The sequence below is a fragment of the Myripristis murdjan genome, chromosome 17 (assembly GCF_902150065.1).
Source record: "Myripristis murdjan chromosome 17, fMyrMur1.1, whole genome shotgun sequence".
NCBI classification, from domain to species: Eukaryota; Metazoa; Chordata; class Actinopteri; order Holocentriformes; family Holocentridae; genus Myripristis; species Myripristis murdjan.
Genome location: NC_043996.1, coordinates 14,995,061 through 15,018,337, shown reverse-complemented (window position 1 = coordinate 15,018,337; position 23,277 = coordinate 14,995,061). Strand labels below are relative to the sequence as shown.

At 40.0% G+C, this 23,277-nt stretch overlaps 3 protein-coding genes across 4 annotated transcripts; 2 read left to right on the top strand and 1 right to left on the bottom strand.

Annotated features, from left to right (window-relative positions):
• Positions 1-1,933: 1,933 nt before the first annotated feature.
• On the bottom strand, positions 1,934-4,685 carry rps28 (ribosomal protein S28). Of its 2 annotated transcripts, XR_003929739.1 has the most exons (5): positions 4,548-4,685; positions 4,204-4,251; positions 3,689-3,811; positions 3,354-3,412; positions 1,934-2,075 (listed from the first exon to the last, which is right to left on the bottom strand). XR_003929739.1 is itself a non-coding variant. In XM_030075180.1 (4 exons), exons 1-3 carry the CDS (start codon positions 4,584-4,586, stop codon positions 3,689-3,691), a joined length of 210 nt encoding a protein of 69 aa, XP_029931040.1. In that variant the 5' UTR covers positions 4,587-4,683; the 3' UTR covers positions 1,934-2,075. The 2 variants fall into 2 exon arrangements, 1 of the variants encoding a protein (XP_029931040.1); XM_030075180.1 differs by lacking the exon at positions 3,354-3,412 and having other exon boundaries at positions 4,548-4,683.
• A 2,234-nt stretch (positions 4,686-6,919) lies between these two features.
• Positions 6,920-11,809, top strand: LOC115375690 (potassium voltage-gated channel subfamily V member 2). The gene is made up of 4 exons (XM_030075178.1): positions 6,920-7,696; positions 7,819-8,449; positions 8,735-8,860; positions 10,138-11,809. Exons 1-4 carry the CDS (start codon positions 7,155-7,157, stop codon positions 10,453-10,455), a joined length of 1,617 nt encoding a protein of 538 aa, XP_029931038.1. The 5' UTR covers positions 6,920-7,154; the 3' UTR covers positions 10,456-11,809.
• A 3,346-nt stretch (positions 11,810-15,155) lies between these two features.
• Positions 15,156-16,328, top strand: insl3 (insulin-like 3 (Leydig cell)). The gene is made up of 2 exons (XM_030074027.1): positions 15,156-15,348; positions 16,081-16,328. Exons 1-2 carry the CDS (start codon positions 15,156-15,158, stop codon positions 16,326-16,328), a joined length of 441 nt encoding a protein of 146 aa, XP_029929887.1.
• Positions 16,329-23,277: the final 6,949 nt, after the last annotated feature.

Here is a 23,277-nt window from a genome sequence, read left to right as displayed (position 1 = left end):
AGTGATTTCAAGTAGCTGACATCATAGCTGAGTAGAAGTTGAAATAAACTTAAGATTTTTCACACTGATGGATGTAAGGGAAACAATACACTTTTGTAGGATGTCCCACTGTGGTTTTTATATTGTATGAATAGCTATAGTGCCATCATGAGGACAGTTGGCACCACACTGCAGTGCTTGTAGCTGGCACGGGACTGGACCTGTGTGCATTTTCAAGCATGGGGAGGCACTTTTGGAATGACAGAAATTCAGTCCTAGGTAAGGAACTAAAAATATATCTAAAAAAATATCTTAAATAATCACTTCAAGATAGGGATGTGTGATCAGAAAATGTGGCTAGATGTGGGAGAGAAGGTTATCAAAAGGTTCTTAAAGCAATGTCACGTGCTTAGTACACGCTGAGAGCTCACGTGGCACAGGCCTGGCTGCTGTGGAGGCCTGGAGGTGTGGGCTGCAGCTTCCCTACCAGGCTGGTATGCCAATATCTTTTTTTTTTTTTTTTAATAGAAGACATTATTCAAGCTGCTGGTAGACAGTGTGAAATATCACTTGTTGCTGTTCCATTTCCTCAAGTGAAAGCCTATCCCAAAATACTTTTCACATTTGTTATTCCAAAGATCCTGGACAGCTCAGTCTATATTTGTGGATATGAACAAGTCTCTCTCCCAAGGCTAAAAGACTAAAGACTCTGCCATCAGGGCTTTTTTATGTGCAGCCAAAGACAATGAGCAACGTTTGGCCACTGTGACAACACATGGCAGATTGAAAGATATTTTCAATTAATTTCCAATTTGAGCAGCCCCCCAAAGTGCATCTTGATCACATCACTTATTGGTCTTGGTTTGTTGCTCAGGGACACAGTCGATCATGTACATAGATATGGCTAAAATGGAGGTCACTGGAATAATCAGTGTAAACTCTGTTTGAAGTCGACTAGGAGCAATACTACCCTCTACTGGACAAAATCAAAACTGGTCCAATAACCTGGCAATCAGCCACATTTTGGATTTTTTTTTTTTTTTTGGGTTAAATTTAGATGTAATTAACTGCACTGAGATTATGACAAAATGACCACATCTGAGAGAAAATAATGAAATGTCATCTATGAAACACCAACAGCTGACATACAGTCTAACTTACACTCAAATCAGTGGATTGCCTTTTTTTTTTTTTTTTTTTTTTTTTTTTTAGAGATTATATCTTAATTCCAGTGCACATCTTCAGAATAAACAGCAGTGTGACCTTTTGGCCCGGCTGAAATTGGAGCAGATTCTAGAGGTGACCACATGTCATTGGGGCAAGTCAAAAATAGAAATGGGCTTGAGCAATTTAACAGAGGATTTTGAAACATCCTCTGTGGCCTAAGGATGCCTTAATTACTGTTTTAAGCCTCCTAATGTCCTAAGGTACAGTCTTGTTGAGTTTATCTCATATTGCAGGTATTTGGTAAGAAATTTCAAAATATAATTTAACTTTGGATACTCACCTCATTAGATAATGTGAAACAGTTGCATTACAACCCTATCATCACATGCTGAAGCTTCAAAGATGACCAGTTTCAGCTGATTCAAGTTTTTTTCTTCACTACTTAAATAGCATATATGTTAAGAAATATTACACAAAAGCAATGAAAATGAATTATTTCATTCAAATCACTGCCCTCTGTAGATCTGACCCACAACACACTTTGGTCACTTGTGCACAAGCACTAAATGACGATACCTCTGCTGCATAACTCACTGTCCACTGCCATCAGCAGCCATAAGGAAATACACTGCTAGACTTGACTCAGCAAGGCTTTGCCAGCTGAGAATCTTACCAATTTTACAGTTCACTAAGCCATTCTGACACAATGTTAAGACTGTAATTAAACAATCATTTTGGACAGAAAAAAAAGTGGAGAAAACCAAATGCAATACAAGAAAACACGGGATTTCCCGTAACTCATCTCATTAACCAAATTTATTTGAAAACATCAGCATAAGTGAGATGTGAGATGTAGGCCATTGCAAGAGAACTGACGTCGTCTTGTGCTCCGCGAGCTCTGGATTGGCACCTCACAGCATCACTGGGCACTGCGGAGAGAGGAGATTAGTCACATAACCGTCTCAAAATATCCACATTTCACTCAAGCAGAAAAAAAAAAGAAAACAGAACCAGATCCAGGAGAAACACTGGAGTGATATAGATCTGTCCATATAAAAACCGCTAGTGTGCCATTTATGCTGTGCCAGACTCTGACAGTGTATCTGTAGTAGATACCAAAAGAGAACGAGAACACAGCCGTACAAAACGAGTAACAGTCTGTACCGCAGCAGATCTGTCTCTCAGTTTAGTACAGTCTCTGGTGTCTCAGTCCTGGCCTTCAGGACAGCACTGCTCGTTCTGTCCTCTTCCAGGAAATTAATTACATTCACCTTGCATCCCAGGTGTAAGACAGGTACTGATTAGATCACTAAACGAAAACCAAAAGGACTTTAGGTGTCAAAGACTGTCATCCACAAACACACACTTCACTATCATTTATGAAGGTTTAATAGTATTATCACAATACCAGAACTCTGACAGACAACAAAAGTACATTTTTAAAAACAGCAGCACACAGAAAATCCAAACCACGTTCCCACCGTTGACCGACACTTTTGTAGCAACTTTTGCAAAATGGTTTTGATGTTACAGTTTAGGGCCCGTTTACACATACACGGGTATTTTTAAAAACAGAGACATTTCCCTTCGTTTGTGCCCTTCTTTTACACGCAAACGGCGAATTCGCCTCTGAAAGCGACTCTTTCTAAAAACTCCGGCCAGAGTGGAGATTTAGGAAAACTCCCGTTTCGAGTTTGCATGTAAACTGAGAAAAACAGAGTTGTAGGCAGCCGACATCACATTATGCGCCATCTGATTGGCTTGCATGGCTTTCTCCTCCTTCCTACACTGCCGCCCATAGCCTTGGCATAGTTATGACGGCGCTCGACGGCGTATTTATGCGGGTTGATGTAAACGAAAACTTTTTTGAAAACTAAGCTGTGCGCACAATGTTATTTTGGAAAACAGAGGGAGGGAAATATTTGTTTCTCAAGATACCCGACTATGTGTAAACGTAGCCTTAGTCAGGAGCCAGAGAGCAGCTCAGTCCCTTTCAACCAGTCAGCCGTTTGGATCATTGTCAGCTGTGGGTTTACAGGCTGCGGCGGTGACGTCTCAATGGAATTTCAGCTTTCAGAGCATAAGTATCGGACACAAGGCTTTTCAACCATGTGCAATGGAGGGACAGGAAAATTCAGATTGTCATTCCAAACTGACAGCACACCACATTGTTCAGCTACATCTGTGATCCATATAGTATAATTTACCTTTGGTACAAAAATCTTCAGACTCTGTCCTTCATGGTACCTCACCGAAAGCCACTGATCTAATGTTTAGAAGGGACCAGTACTGATTTTAAACTTTTGTAACACTGTCAAAGTTGCATCAAAATTTTACTGAGACAACACTGATGGTCACTCTTGTGATATTTAATCCAGACACACTATTTAGTTACGTCTTCAAGTTGTCTTATAGTTAAGACAGCATTACAAAAAAAAAAAACACACTTTATGTTGAGTATCTACATTACTGCCAGTGTGACATCTTACAATTTAAGTACTTTTAAAAAATGAGTTTGACTACGCCAGCCATGCCGCCTCACCTATCGCAGCCTCCTGGCCTCTCTCTCAGACTCCAGCAGTGTGAGCACGTCTCCCTCTCTGACGGGACCCTTCACGTTCCTGATGATGGAGCGGTTGCTGTCATCCATGAACTCAACACGGACCTGCAGGGACACAGAACACAGGGGGACAGAGGACACCAAGTTATAGGGACAACGGAAAAATAAAGCTTTTGATGCATATGGTGCAATGTGTCTATAAAGTTTAGTGATCCATTTTATAAACACAATCTGGCCACTTGCGAATCAAACTAATAATGACTCTGTAAAGCATTAATATTACACAGCTTTAGATTTAACTTTCTATCTGGTGCCAGTGAAAAGTCATAGCTGTGAGATACTAAGGCACTGATAATGCTCATACACTTACACTACACCCACACTATTTTAATTCATACCTTTAGTAAGGCCAAAAGTACTAAACCATGAAATAAGGATAAAGAGTAGGATGTCTATAATTTAATCTAGAAAACAAACTAACTTAAGCGTTAGCTTACCTGTGTACATTGTCCCTGTGAGCCTGTTCTTCCGAGCACTTTGGTGACCTGAGAGAAAGAAAAAGACCCAGTTAGGTGATCTGCATATATTGAGGGCTGAGGGCCATGAATTTAGGAATAATATCAGCCCAGGAAACACTGGAAGAGGCTGACGGTGTGCCAGCTAGCTGCAGCATGGACGGGCCTCCATGATGGGAGGCTGACGGCTGAAACACCGTCTGATAATACGAGCGTGGGAACAACGTCAGCTTCACCTATTCAGGACTGTATGTGAGATTAACCACTAATGGTGTCGTAAATCTGCATTAATGCTCTTATTTTCGCCTAAATATGCGTTTTCTTACTCTTGCGAGCTTGATCGGCTGCACGCGGCTGGCGTCCATGTTGTCAGGTTAGACCGGAAAGGAAGTCACGTGGTGCATGGCCGCTATATATCGAAGCTGCAATCCTTCAATTTATAAATCGCGACAAATTTTATTAAGGTGATAGTTTTACCAGAAGTATTTTAAATGCATGCAGAGATAAAATTAAATTGTTTAATATTAAAGTTATATTCTCGCTCCGCGGTTCCTTTTCCGGCAATTTGGACTATACCATTCACACAAACGGGGGGAGCTTGGGGTCGTACTATTATGAACATCACTGAAAAAAATGATGTGTAGGCCACTGTTTTGAACCTTCTGTCTGTCTATCTATCTATCTTGTATGAAAAATCTAAAATATTTATTTTTACAGTTTTCAAATAGATAACCTCATTCCACACGAATGATCAAATGTGTCTCCCTCGCAAATAGCTGTCACAGTCTATGTGTTGCTGCAAGAGAGTGGTGAATATATAATTTATCATATATTAGAGAACTGTTTGATAGTGCACCGCCAGTGATGTGCGCAGTGACAGAGCGTCAGCATCATTTGTCATTTCGACGAAACAGGAAGCCCTTCATCTCACTGCTTTGCCCTCTCAAATTAAGGTGGCCCCATATGGTGGCCCCTCTGCGCTAATCAAATTAATGCAGAAGATGCTGAAATAAATTTGACTGATATGCCTCGTCTGCAGATCAATGTGCAACAAGGGAATAGCATCCAATTTAAGAAGCGGACAGGCCCGTCAGCACGGCGAGTGGTGTGTTACCTGGAGGAGAATCCATGGGCTCTCTAACATCATGTGCTGTTTCTCTGATTTACATCTAATTTGTCAAATATGGCATATAAAATGTATGTTTTAAAATATATTGTCAATTTTTCACTCTGTGCATATTTAATTTTTTCCACACCCAATAAATGCTGTAATCACATGTTTTTTTTTTTTTTTTTTTTTTTTTTTTCATGTTACTTATTGTGGTTGTGGTGTTTGTATAAGACTAATCTTGCTGTATTAAATTTATATTTCCTTTCCCATGCCTTATTGCTGTTTACTGCAGCAGCAGGATTTACAGCCATGATGATCATTAGAGATTCATCTTATTCATGTTAATCTGTGGCGTCTCAGGAGAGTCAGCCTGGTGATGATGATGAATTAGGGACTGACATTGTGCATTTAATGAATGGCATAAATAATTTTTACATCATTGAAGTACAACCAGTGATTTTCTGATGTACTCCAACCCACATGTAGCCCATAAAGCAATCTTGGGTAATGCCATTTAAGCCAAACCCTCCTTTATTTTTTAAAATATGGAAGGAAAGTCTGTGGTCACCATGACATGTTTCTTTTTAAAATTCAGTGAGATAAACTCCATAGGTGGTTTTATCACAGTTTATCACAGTTTATTCCAGAGTTCACTCAATTAAATGTGAAAGTGCATTCATGAACATGTCATGTTTGTCATGTTTAATGAAATAAAGTTTATTGTACTGTGTTAAGATTTAGAACCTTATATATCTTCTATAACAAGTGGAAATGAATAAATTGCAATATAAATTTTATTTAATCAGTTCCCACATTGCCCTCCACCAGAGCCAGTCAAATACTACCAGGGAATCAGGCAGGATCGGGATGCGACACTGTATTAATTCAACTTTAAGCACTTAATCTAGCTCTGCTTTTGAAACGTGTAGTTGTTAATGAGGGACAATTTCCATCGTCTTTCATTCATATTTCTTTAATATCCTGAGATCAATTTTATCATCACTCATTAAATTCAATGAAACCCTTCACTGGTGCCATCTAAATTTATTATTGCTCTCTCATTTAGTGAGAGATCATCAAGACAGGATCAATAATTTTCATTTTGAAAAGTACCCATACTGAATTTTGTGTAAATGGTAGGACACCTCCAATTAAATTTGTGAAATAGAGGTTTTGATAAGGGAGGAGAGGGAGGAGTAGAATTCCTCTTGCCTCTACACTGATTTTCAGTATTCCAGTTTATCTGCTCTCTTTCCCATTATTATGTATTATCTAAATGCGTCCAAGATAAATCTAGAGTTAAAAAAAGAAAACAGCAGCTACAAATGGCTGTATCAAAAGATCTACAGCGAGATCCAAGCAGCGCTGGCTACCTGTAGTGTCTGAACTTCCTGCACAAAGGCTTTTAATAGCCTTGTCAGTAATAGAGGACTGCCATCATGCCACCGTCTCTTCCTTTCCTGCTCTCTCAGAACTCAAAGCCTTAAATCACAACACTAATCCTCATGGACAGTATTTTTAACTCGCGTTTGGACAGAAAGAACAGCAATAGGATTAGAGAATCAGTGAGGAGGATGAATCCCCAACTCATGCTGCTGATCTTCTTGCACGCTGAGAGGCAAACACACTAGCGCTTCTATCTTCTCGCCTTTATTTCATCCTGATGGCAGAATTCATCACAGGACAATACCCTGTTTAAATGGAGATCTTGTGGAATACCGTTGTCTTTGCAGAACTCTCCTCATTTTTTCACTAACTCTACCTAACTTTGCTGCAGAGACACTTGCGGTTTGAGTCGTCTGTGTCCAGAAGCGTTGTCGACATGGAAACCATAAAGCCCAAGCTGAAAGTTCTGAAAAAGCGACGCTCCAGTCTTTTCGCCACCGTCAAGCGAGAGCTAAGTTTTTCACAGAGCATTGAAGAACAGGAAGCTGAGTTCCCCTTTTCACAGGACAGCTCTGTGAAAGCATGGACATCCATGGACAATCTTGACGCCCCTACGGACGGGGAGAAAGGCGCAAAGGATGGTGACAAGAAAGACGCACCAAACCCAAGACAATCAAACATCGTCAACCTCAACGTGGGGGGAAAGATCTTTCACATCCCGAAGCATTTGGTCCTCCGATACCCAAAAACCAGGATCGGTATCCTTGCCCTCTGCAACGATCCCGTCAAGCGTCTGACCCTCTGTGACGATTATAATGTTCAGAACAATGAGTTCTTTTTTGACAGGGACCCCATGTTCTTCCACTACATATTCCACTTCTACTGCAGCAATGTCATGTGGGTGATGGAGAGCCTCTGCCCCATCAATTTTGAGGAGGAGATGGAGTTCTGGGGACTGAAAATGAAGGACACTCCAAGGTGTGCTAAGACCTTTCTGTAGATGCTAAATGCTACTAATGTTCATATACGTAGTGGGACTTAGTGTTAGTGCTGCTTTGTTGGTGTGAAATGGAGCAATAAGCTGATGTACTTCTTTTCAGGTGCTGCCGCATTCTGTTTGAGGAAAAAGTGGATGACATCAGAGATCAGCTAAAGGTCAACAAAGAGCTGCTTGATGAGATTAACCCGCACCAGGATGAGGAGGGTTACCACACCATGTTTCTCGGAGATGTCCGGAAGGCCCTCTGGGACCTGATGGAGAATCCCTACTCCTCACTGTCAGCCAAAGCCTTTGCTGTGTTTTCTAGCCTTTTTGTGCTTGTCTCTATTGTTGCCATGACCTTGAACACAGTGAAAGAACTCAGGGCGTACAAAATCTCGGGTAAAACCTACATGGAGTGGGTAGAGATCGGTTCCATCCTGTTTTTCACCATGGAGTACTTCCTGCGCCTTGTCACTACTGCCAACATCAAACAGTTCGTCAAGAGTGCCCTCAACTTTGTCGACCTGGTGGCCGTCATGCCCTACTTCCTCCAGATCATCTTTGAGATATTTGTTGATTCTGAAGACGTTAGTGCACAGGAAGACCTGAAGACCATGGCCAGGGTCAGCAAAGTCAGTAAAGTGCTCAAGGTGGTCAAGTTGATGCGTATCTTCCGTATCCTGAAGCTTGCTCGACACTCCACGGGCATGAGGGCATTTGGCTTCACCATTCGCCAGTGCTCTGAGCAGGTATGTTACATGTAGTAATAACAAACAGCACGAAAAGGTGACAGAGCCCAATAACAAAAATAGGAAGATAATATACACATACAAATGAGAATTTTGGACCTAAATAAATGAGGGATGCACGGACAAAAATAAGGGAATACATACACAATACACAATAACTCTTCACTGGAGTTTTTACTTGACATATATTGAGATGTACTGTATCTAGGCACCATACAGTGTAAGTATTAAATATTATTTTATGTGTCAGAGTAAAGCTGATACATTTTATGTGATTTGCTTCAGGTGTGCTGTCTGTTCCTGTTCATTGCCATGGGCATCTTTACCTTCTCTGCTCTCATGCACTCGGTGGAGGTGGATCAGCCCGGCACGCCGTTCAACAGCATACCAGGCACTTGGTGGTGGGCTGCTGTGAGTAGATCTAACTTCAGCTTCAAGAGTCCAGTCATCTGAGCATGTTTTCTGGATTCGGAGGTTTTTTTTCCCCCCTTGTTGGTTAATTTAACAAAAAATAAAAACGATGCAAGGGGGTAGAACCTTGAACTTTTCAGTGCTCTAGCTTTAACAAAGGTGATTATGATTAGTAGATGGAATATCAGTGTGCAGTATAGGCCTGTAAACTGTACTCATTTCTTATTCTTGTCTATCCTGAAACCCATTCTACTTACTAAAGATGAGGCAGTAACAGGACACAGTTATATCTGTGGAATTACAACTTTTTAATATTAAAATTTTAGATTTGCATGAATATTAAGATTAGCAATATGTCGATAATATTTGAGTTTTGTCATATAATTGTAGATAATTTGGGTGATTTACAGAAATATGCCACTGATTTGGCAGTAAACTCTTTGTTCCAAAAAAAAAAAAAAAAAAAAAAAAAAAACCTCAAATGTTCCATGGCAATTTTCAGATTCTGTGCTTCCTCACACAGTATGTGACTAAACCTTACACGGCCAAATGTGCAACATGATGAAAGACTCATTTCCTTTGCTCTTTTCTGTATTGCTCATTATCAATATCATCTTAAAAATTACTTGTTTTGTTTGAACATCACATTGGGCTGCAGTGTTTTCTGTATATTCAGTTCACTCATTTTCCGGTGGCAGCTGTTAACTTATATGTGTCTAATCCTGTCTAATACGGTGTAATGTGTTTCGTTTCGGCCAGACCCAGTGATTGCTGTCAAGAGGGGGAAAGAGTCCCTGTGGTTTCCTGGAAATTTATTTGATCTTGTTCTCCTCAGTATTTTCATACAAATATAACATCACAAATGAGCAGTTTTATCTATAAAAAAAAAAAAAAAAAGAAATTAATTATTAGACTGTCAGGAAGCCAGTTTCATTACCAAGATTGAAAAAGGGAATGAAAGAGGGTGGCGTCCTTCACAGATGACACTGTGACATCTGCCCTCCCCACTTTCGGGAAAAATAAAGGAAAAGCCAATGTTTTACTTTCTCACCGCCAAAGTAAACACTGGTTATGGTTCTCATAAGCTCTGTTTCTTTTTTGAATGAAATGTTTATCACCCATCTGAAAATATGACTACAGATGGGAAGAACTTAGGTTTTCCATGGAAAAAGACTTATTAGATGCTGTTACCATTTTCACTTTCCTATGGAAACAATACAGAAGGGCAAAGATCATCCAGTTTACTGCATTTTGTAATGATATCTTATTTCCTGCAGGTGAGTATCTCCACTGTGGGCTATGGAGATGTTGTCCCTATCTCCTATCTGGGTCGCTGTGTGGCATTCGGCTGCATCTCCTTCGGCATCATCCTCAATGGCATGCCCATCTCCATTCTGTTCAATAAGTTTTCTGACTACTATGCCAAGCTCAAGGAACAGGAATACACCCATACAAACATTGAACGCACCTTCCAGCTCAGGAAACGTCTGCGGCGTAAGTTTGACAGCTGCTTTGAACCTCAGCCAGAGGACTCCGATGATGAGATACACTATCGGCCCGGTGGAAGGCACATTTTCCATGACACTGTGGAATAAGAGGAGCTGCCTGTCGACAACTCCACTAACCCTAAATGGCCTTATCACCCACAGGCTTGAAAGTGTAAGACCCCATCTGCCTGACTCTGAGCCTACGTGATAAAGGAAAGTAAACAATCTAAGGAGGGAAACAGAGGCAAGTGGGGACAGATGGCGCCTGCACTCGCCATTGTGCCTAAAGCCTTAGCTTTAGATGCCGTTTGCACGCTATGGGCGATGATGACTCCTCTGTCAAGCGGACAGAAATCAGTGACCCGCCTCCTGGACAGCGTGTTGTCTGTTTCCAAGAATAGCACCTGACTGCATGAGGAAGGATCAAGCGGTAACATTATTAAATGAGCAATTACTTTAACACACTTTAATGACAGTGTGTTTCATTGTAATTGCTACAGTATTAATGGAGTATTTTTGACATTCATTTACATTTACAATCCAGTTACTCAGCACAAAAGAAAAATGAACTACTAACCTTTCTTTCAATTAATCAGATATTTAATTTTTAGTTAGTGCAAGCAAATCAGACAATGTGGAAAACTGAAGACACTGTCTTCACTTTTTTTAGACACATGTTTGAGCAATGCAAACCACTGTGAGTCTGCACATGATCAGACTTAAACTTCATGAATACAAAACATATATGGCAATAATATTGTAAGTGCTAAATCATTGAAGCCAGATTCCTCACCTTTCCATATTTGTGAGCGATGGGGGATAGTAAGGAAAAGATTATTTATCTGCTGTTAGAATAAAGCAAATGGACTTTTATATGTGTGACAGAAACGTTGCTTGAGGTGTGTTAAGGATATGTCCACTACTGACAGAAACCTCCAGTTTTTGTTTACATTTTTTTTTTTTTTGTATTCTTGATACACCAAATTTTTTGATTGGGAATTCACATGTGTGCATCCATTACCAAGGCACTGGGGCTTCATTTGTCCCCAACGAAGCTGCTCAATGACCAGCAGCATAAGAGAGTGTTTGTATTGGCACCTCCCAGATATGAATGTGTGTGACAGTATAAATGTGATGACAGACAGGGTTGTAAAAGAGAAGGCATCCTCAACAATGTATTCTCTATAGAATATGCCATAACAACAGAGGTTAAAGTACATCCTGTTATAGTGTACTGGTATGTAGCATGGTATGTTATGCCATTACTGTTCTCTCTTACAAAAATGAAGCTTAGGTTGGAAACGATTTGGATTAATTGTTTTATAGACTGACCTCCTCAGACCCTTCCAGTTCAATTTTTTTCTGTATGAATATGTTTGTGTTGTCTCACCTCTCTATCATATTTAAGAAAAAAAACAAGTTGAGAAAAAAAGATTTTTCTGAATAAAACTACTTCACTTCATCCGTGCTGTTCAGGCCAGGATATTCTCTGTTCCTGTTGGGTTATTAACACAGGCCGCCCACTTTCCCCTCAAAACACTCAAAACCCTTAAACTGAGGAGTCCGATTCTGCTGGCAGACACCAGTCTTATTCATTTGAAAGACTGTGGCTGCTGGTCTAATAGGATTACGGGATCAGGTAATGGGAGAGACGCCAAAGGTTTTAATAGTGTCGTCAGCATCAGTTAAAACTCAAAGGTACTGAGGGTTTCTGACTGTCTCACGCCACTGGCTTAGGCAATTACTCAACCAGGGCCGAATTTATCTGCACTGCAGACAGGAATAGGTGAGGTCAGTGGAGGCATTAGGCACAGGTCAGTCACACGCATGCATAAGTGTCTACACATTACAAAACGCATGTACACACACACACACACACACACACACACACACACAACTTTTTAGCAGTTAGCATCAAACCTAATGAAAAAAAATCAATGCTTTTTCGTGCCATTTTCCTTTTATTTCGATGATGGCAGTAGAGCGAGACAGGAAGAGGCAGGGCTGGAATCGGACCTGTACTGCTGTGGACACAAGCGATACACACTCAAACCGTCATTTCTAATTCACAAGACAAAAGTTTGACCTGAATTTATATAAATTCTGTCAGAGTTGCTATTTGACTTAGCTTTCTGCTCACCTATGAACCTGTCAATCAGTATTTTTACTCCTCAGGACTCTTTATATTGCAGCATGCAAAACAATACGACAGAAAACCGGATCGTGATAGACCTTAGAGAAGCAGAAACTTGTATCAGGATGAAGGTAATAATATTTCCCCTTTGAATAAACATGACATTGCCTTTGCTGAGGTTATAATAATATACATCTATCTGAAAAGAAATTATTGGCTCTAGAAGTTGACTTTACCTCTCATCTACAATCAAAGCATTAGGAACATGATTCAGCACAGAGAAAATGTGTCAGTCAGTGAGTGATGGCAATAGCTGTTGTGGAAGAAAATGATATGCACCCACATTTTCACATGTGGGTGCAGTGGAAGGCACTGACAGGAAACTGTTACAACTACTTTGTCTTATTGAAACAGTAAACATAGAGAAAAGACTAAAACTAGTGTCTACAGCCATACTGAAGCTTATGAGGTTGAGGTGTCATTATAAATAAGAGAAAACAAGCAACAGAAGGCAAACTACAGCACAACAGTATGAACAATATGATGCCAGTTATATTCTCAGAAACACATCCACTTCACTCCTTGAAAGGCGTTATCCTCATATAACTTACATACTTACATGCCATGCTGCGGTGTGTCTCCTGAATTTATGTCAAACCCTAATTAGAGGGATGTAAAGAGCCTGAACTGATTTTAAGTGGATTTAACCTCCATCACAGTCCTATTTGCAGGTGTGTCACATACAGACTGCTACTCTTTAATCCAAGGTAAATGGATCCATAGTAAATCCATGATAGTTATCTTTATTTGTACTGTTTCAAAACTGCTTAGCTCACAAACTCCCTCTATTTTCCAGCATGTCAAAAAGTTGTAAAATAATCTTCAATTATATTCAGGAGGATTCCCTTGAGGCTTGATGTATGAAACTTGGGTTATAAACTGTGGCATAAAAGTGGAACTGATAAGGACAAATGGCATTTTAGACAAGTTTGCCATTTATAGTATACAACTGGACTGGAAATGATGACCAGCACCAACCTTTATTTTTTTTTTTGCCATATATGAGCACCTTCCAAAACAAATAAAGCAAAAATATCAGCAAGGCCAGCATAATAAATTAGGAAGGCAAGTGTTTTCCTCTGTGCAGCTGATTATGACTTCATGATCCCTGCAGAAACAACAGACTGATCACTGGTTAGCACTGAGGGAAGTTTAAGAGAGCCATCAGAATCATCAGAGGCTCAAATGGCAAATAGAGGCATATTTAGTCATGCTGATGAACCTAAAACGCTAAACTGCATATTTTATCATCAGTGTGTGAAATATGAAACATGTCATCTGGGCCTTGATTACACGTCCATAATATGACCCGGGGTGATGATGTGTGTGGTTGGTTGCGTCAATATCCTTGACATCTTGTGTGCAGCTTGCATTCTGTTCCACACAACAGCAATCCCTCAAGATATGTCAAAATAAGATGATAGAGCAGAAAGTGTCCAAGGACATAATTTCACTGATTTTTTTTTTTTTTTTTTTTTTTACAACAAACCTTTCCCTCACCTTAACAATAAGCTTTTCCATTGCCAAGTTTTTTGGCAGCAAATGGTCCTTGGGGTCTTCTTAGAGAGGCTCCTGTGGGTCGTATTAGAGGGTTGGTGCAAACGACCCATGTGGCTGTATGGACTGGAGGAGGACTGCATAGGACAACATCTTTTGCCAGTCAGAGGCGAATTTGGTCAGTTGGTCAGCTGCCTTGATTCATGGCCAACCTCCCTGCTGGGCTCTGTGATGCTACATCAATCTGTTTGGAAACTATGGCCCTGTTTATGCTAAGCCCATTGCCATCCCCCTTGAGGTCAACTATCCCAAGAGGTTAATCACTTTTTTTGCTGGCCCGTGACCTTTCCCATCACAATTTGTGCAAATCCATCCAGTACTTTTTCAGTTATCCTCATGGTGACGGACAGACAGACAGACACACAGGGGTGATCAGCTGCTGGTGGTAATCAGTAACAGGACTTGCTGACATCTGAAATATACCATATTTTTACCAAAACCAAACCAAACCTAATCAAAATAACCACCAATGTGCAGGTGAATGTGAGCTTCAAATATATTACAGTGGCTGAATTCATGCACCATAAATATGAAATGTGCACATCAGTCCAGTTGTAGCTGAGAGTATGGAGTATGGGCCAGAAAAAATAAATAAATAAATAAAACAGAAGGCGACATTGACTGTTGGGTCTCAGTGTAATAAGAGCAATAAAATGTGCTCATGAGCCTGGTGTACCCAGAACGAGCTCCTAAACTTCTCATCTAGGACTAGGATTTGAGATGTTTTCAAACCTCGCCCATAGATCATCGCCTGACAGGTTTCTATCTCAACGAGAGTTCCAGCCTTGAGGAGACTCAGAATGTGCTTTTCCCTCACCAAGGTTGAAGGAATTTTCACAAGAATCTGTGGGCTCAGCACCACCTTACCCACAATGACGGGTAATACTCAGCTACTATATAAACCCCTCCAGATCACCTCATAAGTCACCATTCATCCTTTAAACTCTCCACCTGCCCAACCATTCCCATCTAGCCATCCATTCACTCCTTCATTACACGCCTTCTGCCTGGCTGCCTGTCTCCACTGACTTACTGAGGCTCAGCAACACATCATACCATGTCTGCTGCTAAATGTCTGGTGTCTCTGATGGTGGTGCTCGTGGTTGGAGAGTGTGGGGCCCATGCGCAGGACCGGATTAAGATTTGTGGGAGAGAGCTGATACGTCTGGCTGTCTCATCCTGTGGCAACTCCCGACTACGGAGAAGCCTCCCAGACTTTGAGTTTGGGCATCACCATGGCAATCCTCACAGTAAGTTTTGTATTTTACATGAGTAAACCTCATGGCCAAGACGGCTGGCAGGGAGCCCAATTTAATGCATCAGCATGGACGAATATATTTTGGAAAATTTTTAACATTTGTAACAATATGTGTGAACAGTGGACAGGCTTCAAAATATCATCATTATTGATGTAACAGGGCTACAACTGTGCTTATCTTACACTGAATATCACCCTCAATACAGAAAGATATATACTCTGAGGCAGCATTCACTGATGTATTCATACTGTGGGTTAATGTATTCATTTAATCAATCAATCAATCAATCAGTCAGTCAACACCAATGCATCAACAGTCATATTCTCATGGCGATACCATCATTGTCTGTTCATTTCTCATTTGTCTGCTCCTACATGTTGACTGCATAACCTTGTTGAACTGCATTGAATCCAAAATACAATAAGGTATTTTTGCATTGGAGCATCATATGAGGTTATGATTAAGAATCTGGAAATACAGAAAGCTCCTATATTCTCCTGTGATACGAATATCCCTGTTGTCATTGTGCATGTACAACAATATTCAGTGTGCAGTACCAATAGGGATTAAATCTAAAATATAAACATGAAATATCAAATATAACTATAAAGTAAAAAGGATAAATAGGAATGGAAAGGGAAGCAAGGCATGTGCATATCATAGGTCCTTGTATATGTATAGAGTTGTGTCTTTAAAGTGGCGGTGTGGTGATGTAAATCCCAGATGACAGCTTCAAGCTTCCTGTCTCTCTCTCTGTCTGCACAGAGGACGAGGGCATCTCCACGGAGGAGAACCAGGCAGCGTCAGAGGTGGCCGCCGCCTTCTCACAGCCTCACAGGGTGTGGGACGATTTCCTCTCGGCTCCTCACTGGTACTCCCTGTCCCCTCGTGCGAGACGTGCTGCTGGAAAAATATCTGATATTTGCTGTGAGAGAGGATGCAGCGTGAAAGAGCTGATCCAGTTTTGCTAGACGCGGCCAAAGGTGTTATGCGTTTTGTAACAAGATAAGATAACCCTCTGAAAATATTGTGATCTGTGGGGCACGGTTGTTGAAAAGGAGCTTTATCAACTTGCCAGCTTTTGAGATATTTAGAAGTAAAATAAAGTAATCTTCACATATTTCCTGTACCATTCTGGCATCTGTGAAGTTAAATGAAATACTGTATATCAGTAACTCTTTGTATTTTATTTTATTTATTAAATATTTTACTATGCTATATTGAAGTGCTAAAGATAGACAAAGAGAGATGGAGATATCTTCAAACGGAGACTATTATTTATATTGTATTAATATTATTTATCTGTATAATGACTGGAAACATGCTACACTGTCTAGCACAAACATGTTTTCAAATATCAAACTACACTGCAATACAGCTTTTGATGATTATTTCTGATTCAATTGTTATTTGTAATTTCCTACCATTTTTTAAATGGCATCTTAAAAAATCTTCATGTTTTGGTGTGATTCTATCTTTATGTCACAAAAAGTCTTCACAACTATGCAGTCCTATTTCTTCATGCTAACACATTTCCATTTAGTGGTCTTTGGCTCTTGCCACACTTTAATGAATAACATTTTTTATAACAACTACTTTGCTGAATCAAAGAATTCCACAAATTCATTCAGCCATGTGCACACAGACTGACTTGTAGAAGAACAATAATAAGACTAAGACTGAGACTGGGGATGAAAATTAAAGGAGTAACTTCATGATTATGATTGAATTTTGGGGACTGATGCCACTTGGAAAGGTGAGCTGAAAGATGCCAGCTGCAGAAATGCTGAGCTCTGCAGAAAAGTTGGTGAAGGAGGATTCATCTCAACCTCTTCAGCTCTGCTGGTTGGTTCATCGTCATAAAGGAAGGCTGCTTTGTTCAAACCCACAGAATTTTATTTTAAATGCTAGTGAAGATCCCACCGTTTCCATATAGAGCCCAAATATGTCCTGTTGAATTACAGAGAAATGTGTATAAATGATGCACAAGACATCTAGTTGTTTTCTATTCACATCACAGATTTTATTTGCCATTTTTGGCTTTTTGACTTTCCTTGAATGCCAGCATTGATGCTCAGGAAAATCCCATTTTCTTTTTTCTTTCTTTTTTCACATTCATTCAACAGTACTTGGAATTAGTTCCATTCGGTTCAGACAGTTATTGTCCCAAGAAGGGAAAATTGACTTGGCTCAGCACAAACCTCACAATAAACTCTGATTTCAGCTGCTGTTTCTTGTTTTCAGCCTTGTTTTGGTGGCACCTCCATTTCTTGGGCATAAACCAGAGTATTTTGTACATGGCACAACTGCCCTTATATAGTGTCTAGGGGGCGTTACCTTATCCTAATAACAAAGGTTCAGACACACCCTGCGTTCCAATACCCATACTACCATACTATTTAGTATGCAAGAAAAATAATTAGTATGTCCAAATACATAGTATGTCAGATGCAGTATGCCAAGAGTACCAAGATGTTCTACTACACCTGGTCAGATTTCGCAGTATGCATGTCAGTATGCTTCTCTGGCCATTCTGACCCACAATCCTTTGCGCAGCGGAAGTTACGTTGCACTGACTGAGCTGCGTGTACAACCCATGTCCACGTATCAACACGGAAGACAACACAACACACATGTGGTGCTACAGACGGCGGCGGAAATGAGCACGAGTTCATGGATGACGTATGTAGTGTGTCCCAATACTATGCATGCATACTGCATACTACACTACATACTTTGTAAGGGCAGCTGCAGTACATACTAAAAGTAAAAAGTAGATTGGAATGCAGCCACACACTTCCACTTTACAAACAGGTGAGACTGCTCCTTCAGCACACCTTGGTAAGAGCAGATTTAGATGGTTAAGACCATTTGGCACATTTGGAACTAAGATAAGACAAAGATTCACAGAAATGTAAGAAAATGTTGCTGCATCTGGCCCATCGTCACACAACATGAAAAAAAAAGTTGTTTGCTGTTTGTCTTTAACTTTGAAGCTACTTAAGGGGAAATTTGGGGAAAACTGTGGAGTTGAAGGGTGTAATACAATGGTAACTGCTGGAGAAGTGTTGATGTAATCAGTTCTGCATCGGTGTTAGTGGTTGTCATTTCCAAAACAATTACAGTTAAGAATGAAGCAAAAGTACTGCTTTAAAAAGTTGGATATATACAATGATGATGAGGCATAGAGCCCAATCAGATAAGTTAGAGAACTTCAATGGTGTCAGGAAGATCGACAGGGGTCATGAGAATAAGCTTACTCAGTTTACAAAATATTATACCTGCAATACTTGTGGAAAAATCGTCAGTGTATATTTTAACTTTGAGAGTATAAATCATTACTATGCTTGTGTTTACAGAAGCCCACACCCATCAGAGCTTCAACATTTTTAGATAATTCTGAAAAGCCGGCCCAGAGTGGCATCAGCTCTGCGAGTGAACAGACAGCACTCGCCAGTTCCAAACAATTATTACTGAAGAATCAACTCTTAGCAACACTGGCAAATTTACTGTGTTGCATTATTCCAGAATTGATGGGAATAATTGCAACATGCAAAGAAAATATCTTTGAAATTGCAAACAGCTTAATTAAACTAGATTACACTTGCAAATGTAAACACGTGCATGCACACACGGACCCACAGACACACACTTATGGTTCACAACAGTGGCTCTCTCTCTCTGATAGGGATAAATCGGATTGAGGCCATTGGCCAAGCCATTCAGCTCCATAATAACAGAAATAATCTCTCTAACCCGCCAGTTGCTCACACTGGAGAATGAATAATTTTCTCGATGGATAATCAAATACGGTGCTGATTATCTGCCACAGTATACCGCAGCCCTCAGTAAATGACTCTTAATAGCAAGCGAAATCGGCCTACATTAATTGATTGGTTAACTGGTTTTACTTGGAGAGGGAGGGATTGGGCTATGTGTACAACTGATTTGTATAATTGGTTTCAGGAAAAAAAAAAAAAACACCCAAAGTTGAATCTTATTTGCAGTGTATTTGTGGATACTGGAAGTCACAATTTAGACCAACTAGTGAACAGATTTTTTTTTTTTTTTTTTTTTTTTGATTGTGTGTGTGTGTGTGTGTGTGTGTGTGTGTGTTTGTGTTTGTGTGTGTGTGCAGACTTATACTGCCAATGTTTTTGATAGACTTACTGAAGCTTTACCATACCTTACCATGTAATTAATTTGTTCTGCATGACCTTTTGACATTGTACCTCTTTTGCTCTTATGATGTTGAGCCAGTTGTGTTGCATTACCATATAATGCTATAAATGTTTATGTCATTTGATTACATTTTTTTTCCTCAAAATCTACTGCAAAGATCATTTTATATATATATATATATATATATATATATATATATATATATATACATATTAATTTTTATGTTTCATTTTTTAGTATTTTTTAAATTAAAACAATATTTCTGGTGCACTACTCTGTGCAAACTGTGCATAGGTGACAGGATATATTTAGGATATAATCATAGTCTTGTATGCTGTGTAATGCACTGTACTGTAATATGTGGCTTTTGGACGGGACCCATGCAAAACCTATGACAACACCATATTATAACCCACACAAAAGTTGCATATAGAAAGTGGTAACATAGTGGTAAGCACATGTAAGGATATCATTAACATTTTAAATATGTTTTGTATTGTGAAATCAACAATGCCCCCACCCAAAACATGTGAATTCACAGTTTAAAAGTATTAAAATGATCCTTGTATCACTTTACCTTGATGTTACAGTGAGTTTGAACGGATTCATCAGCTGCTTACACACCGTTGCTCAGGGGGCGGAGGAGGGCGGGGGGCAATAAACTGCACCCGGTAACTACACATGCATGCACTTTTACATGAATCCATAAACACTGGCGGCAAAATGCAATCCTTGAGGGAGAAGGAGGAAAGAGCAGGACATGATTTGACAGAAAACTTGGCCAGGCAGGACTTATGCAATGTCTCATGTTAACCAGCAGAGAGTGACAGATATCTGATTTTAAACGTCTCAGCTTTCTGCACTGCTTTTTATTTATTTATTTATTTATTTGTTTATTTATTTACATTCAGTAGGCTGACCACTCATGCCTGATCCTGGTGAAGAGCTGGTTATTTTGGCCAAATCAGGAATAATGCATTTGAATATTACGCTGTATTAATGTTCAGCCATTTCAGTTGTATTTCAGCATCAATCTCTCCCATTTTTCCCCCCTGCTGTGACAATGAGTCTCTTGAAGCTCATTACCGTAAAGCGCTCAATCACCTCAAGTGATCCTTTATCTCGTTCTGACAAGAGGAGAAATCTGATCAGACGACACTTCTAGGCACCAGCCCATCGTTATTCAATACGAACATGAGATGACAAATAGCTTTTTATATGTGGCTGCATGGGGCCTCTTTGATGGGCTCCTCTTCCTGTCTGTTTTGTCAACTGAAAAAGCTGCAAACCCAAAAAAGAAAATGAATTCAAAGTCTCTCTCTTTCTCTCTCTGTGTCTCTTTCTGTCTCTCTATCTCTATGGTCTAGTTTTAGTGAGTAGGAAAAGCAGCAGGACAGAATAGCACCTTCGCTAAGTGCCAGTAGAGTAGCTGCAGTACTCACTCACACACACACACACACACACACACGGGCAAAATGGGCAGGAGAGCAGGAGAGTGTGGTGGACTGGTGGGTGTCAATTTGCATGTAAATGAAATGGCTCTCGGTGCTCTTGTTTCTAACAGTAAAAGTGTCAAGGCTAAAGATGCTATGGTGTGTGTGTGTGTGTGTATGGATGTGTGTGTGTGTGCATGTTTCCATGTGTGCATATGTGCATGTCTGAGTATATGTGTGTATCTGTGCAAGAGCGGCAAACACACATTTGAAGGCCATGTGTAAACATGTGCATGAAAGCACATTTTTTTGTATGAATGTGTTTTTGCACGTGTGTGTGTGAGAGAGAGAGAGACAGAGAGAAACAGTGTGTTTATGTGTGATTTGTCAGCATGGGAGCAGAGAGCAGTAGTGAACTGACATGCCAGGTTTGCATTTCCACTGTTACATGCTGCAGAACTGCCTGTATGTAACTGTTATTTCTAAGATTGCATTGACATTTATTATATTTGATTTGGTTTCATGTATTGTATCAAAGAAACCCCCAGCAAAGGGGCTATTGATTTTGTCATGATTACGCTTTGAATCTTGACTGAGGTGGTGAGATTCACAGCACAGGCTTACTATATTAAACCTATGTGACACAGATTCCATCTACTGTGTGTATAAATATATTAAAAACATTGGAACAGCAGCTTCAAATTACATAATATGAAAAAAATCTGATTTCTTCCTGCAGGGTCAGTGTAGCTCTCAGTACATTCGCCTTCATATGAATTGCAGTTCGTAGCTATTTCCCTCATCAGTGCATTGGGCATGAGTGCATTCCTACGCAAAGACAATGGACATTTCCGTCACAGTCAAAGCCGAATCTTAATCCATGTCTGTGTAGCCGGCCCTTCATTAATATCATCTCATGTAGGGTACATCTTGTTTGTCTCTTCTTCTCCACCATCTCCTCCTGTGATGTGACGGGTCTGTCTTCTTCTTCTCTGCGTGACAACATTTAGACAGCCTGACCAGCAGCGACAGCATCAGACGCCATCCCAGGGGAACAGCAGCAGAAGGAGGACGACCAAAAAGAACCATCTTTTCTTTCGACGAGCTCTGAGCTCCTCTCATCTGCCTACCTGCATGACTGGGATTCATGTTTCACTATCTATAGCCTTGTTATTATTAGATCATGTTATTGTATATTATGCAACACTGGTTGTATTAAGGCCGGGCCAACCAGTAGCACAGGAATGACTGTGTTTCTAGTGCTTGAAATATAGCTTAATCAATCACATCTTAACATATTTAAACCAGTTTTAGCTGGGTCTACATTATTTTAGAGGCCATACTGTGGCTGAAAAAACCCTTTCACACATGTTTATTCCAATTTCCGTGGTCGGTATCTAATACATTACACAGATTGATACCCATTCATTTTTAAACCGACTATAGCCATATCAAAAGCTATACAAACAGTTTACATATCATTCAGAAAGTGTGAAAAGGCAGCACATCCCAATTCATCAAGTCAAGGAGAACAAGATGTTCACATTTCACCAGTTTATTTCACACTTTACATATCATTGCAATAAGATAAAGAAATGATCATCCTGTATGTGTTTGCCCCTGCAGTCTGGCTTCATTGTGGGAAGTCTCCATGATGGGTGATGCTGTGGTACAGACAGCATGGCATCCGTGGCCTTGTGGCTCTTTCACTTTTTCTAAATCCCAAAATGTCCACTGACTAATTCCCATTTCCCTCGACTTCCTGCCATTATTCGCATTTCTCTCTAGATTTCCGCAGTCGCGTGCACATGATTCTCACCAGACATTATGATACATTCGTCCTCGCTAGTTGACAATCCTTTTGGTTTCCCAAGTGCTGTACCAATGTTTTGACATATTGGGGTTCCCTTACTGCTTGTCATTAATAGCCAAATATTATTCACCTCCTAAAATAGAAATAGTCAGGTGCAACTATGAAAAAAAATATGAAGGTGCGTCTCATATTTTGTAAGCTGTCTTTAACTGTTTTGATACAGCATGAAACAAAATCAGTATGGGATTGTTTAATACAGAGTAACTGTTTTCATTCTTTTATACGACTTAAACGTCCCAGGACTAGTTGGTGACCTTTGAACCAAAGTCAGTTACTAATTGTACTTCTTTAATTCCCTTCTGGCTCTATATGTTCATCCATATGCAAGTCATTTTATCCACTTAATCAGGCCAGACACAGGATGGATGCACATGCACACACACATGCCTACACACATACACACATGCACACACAGATACACAAATTAGCCAC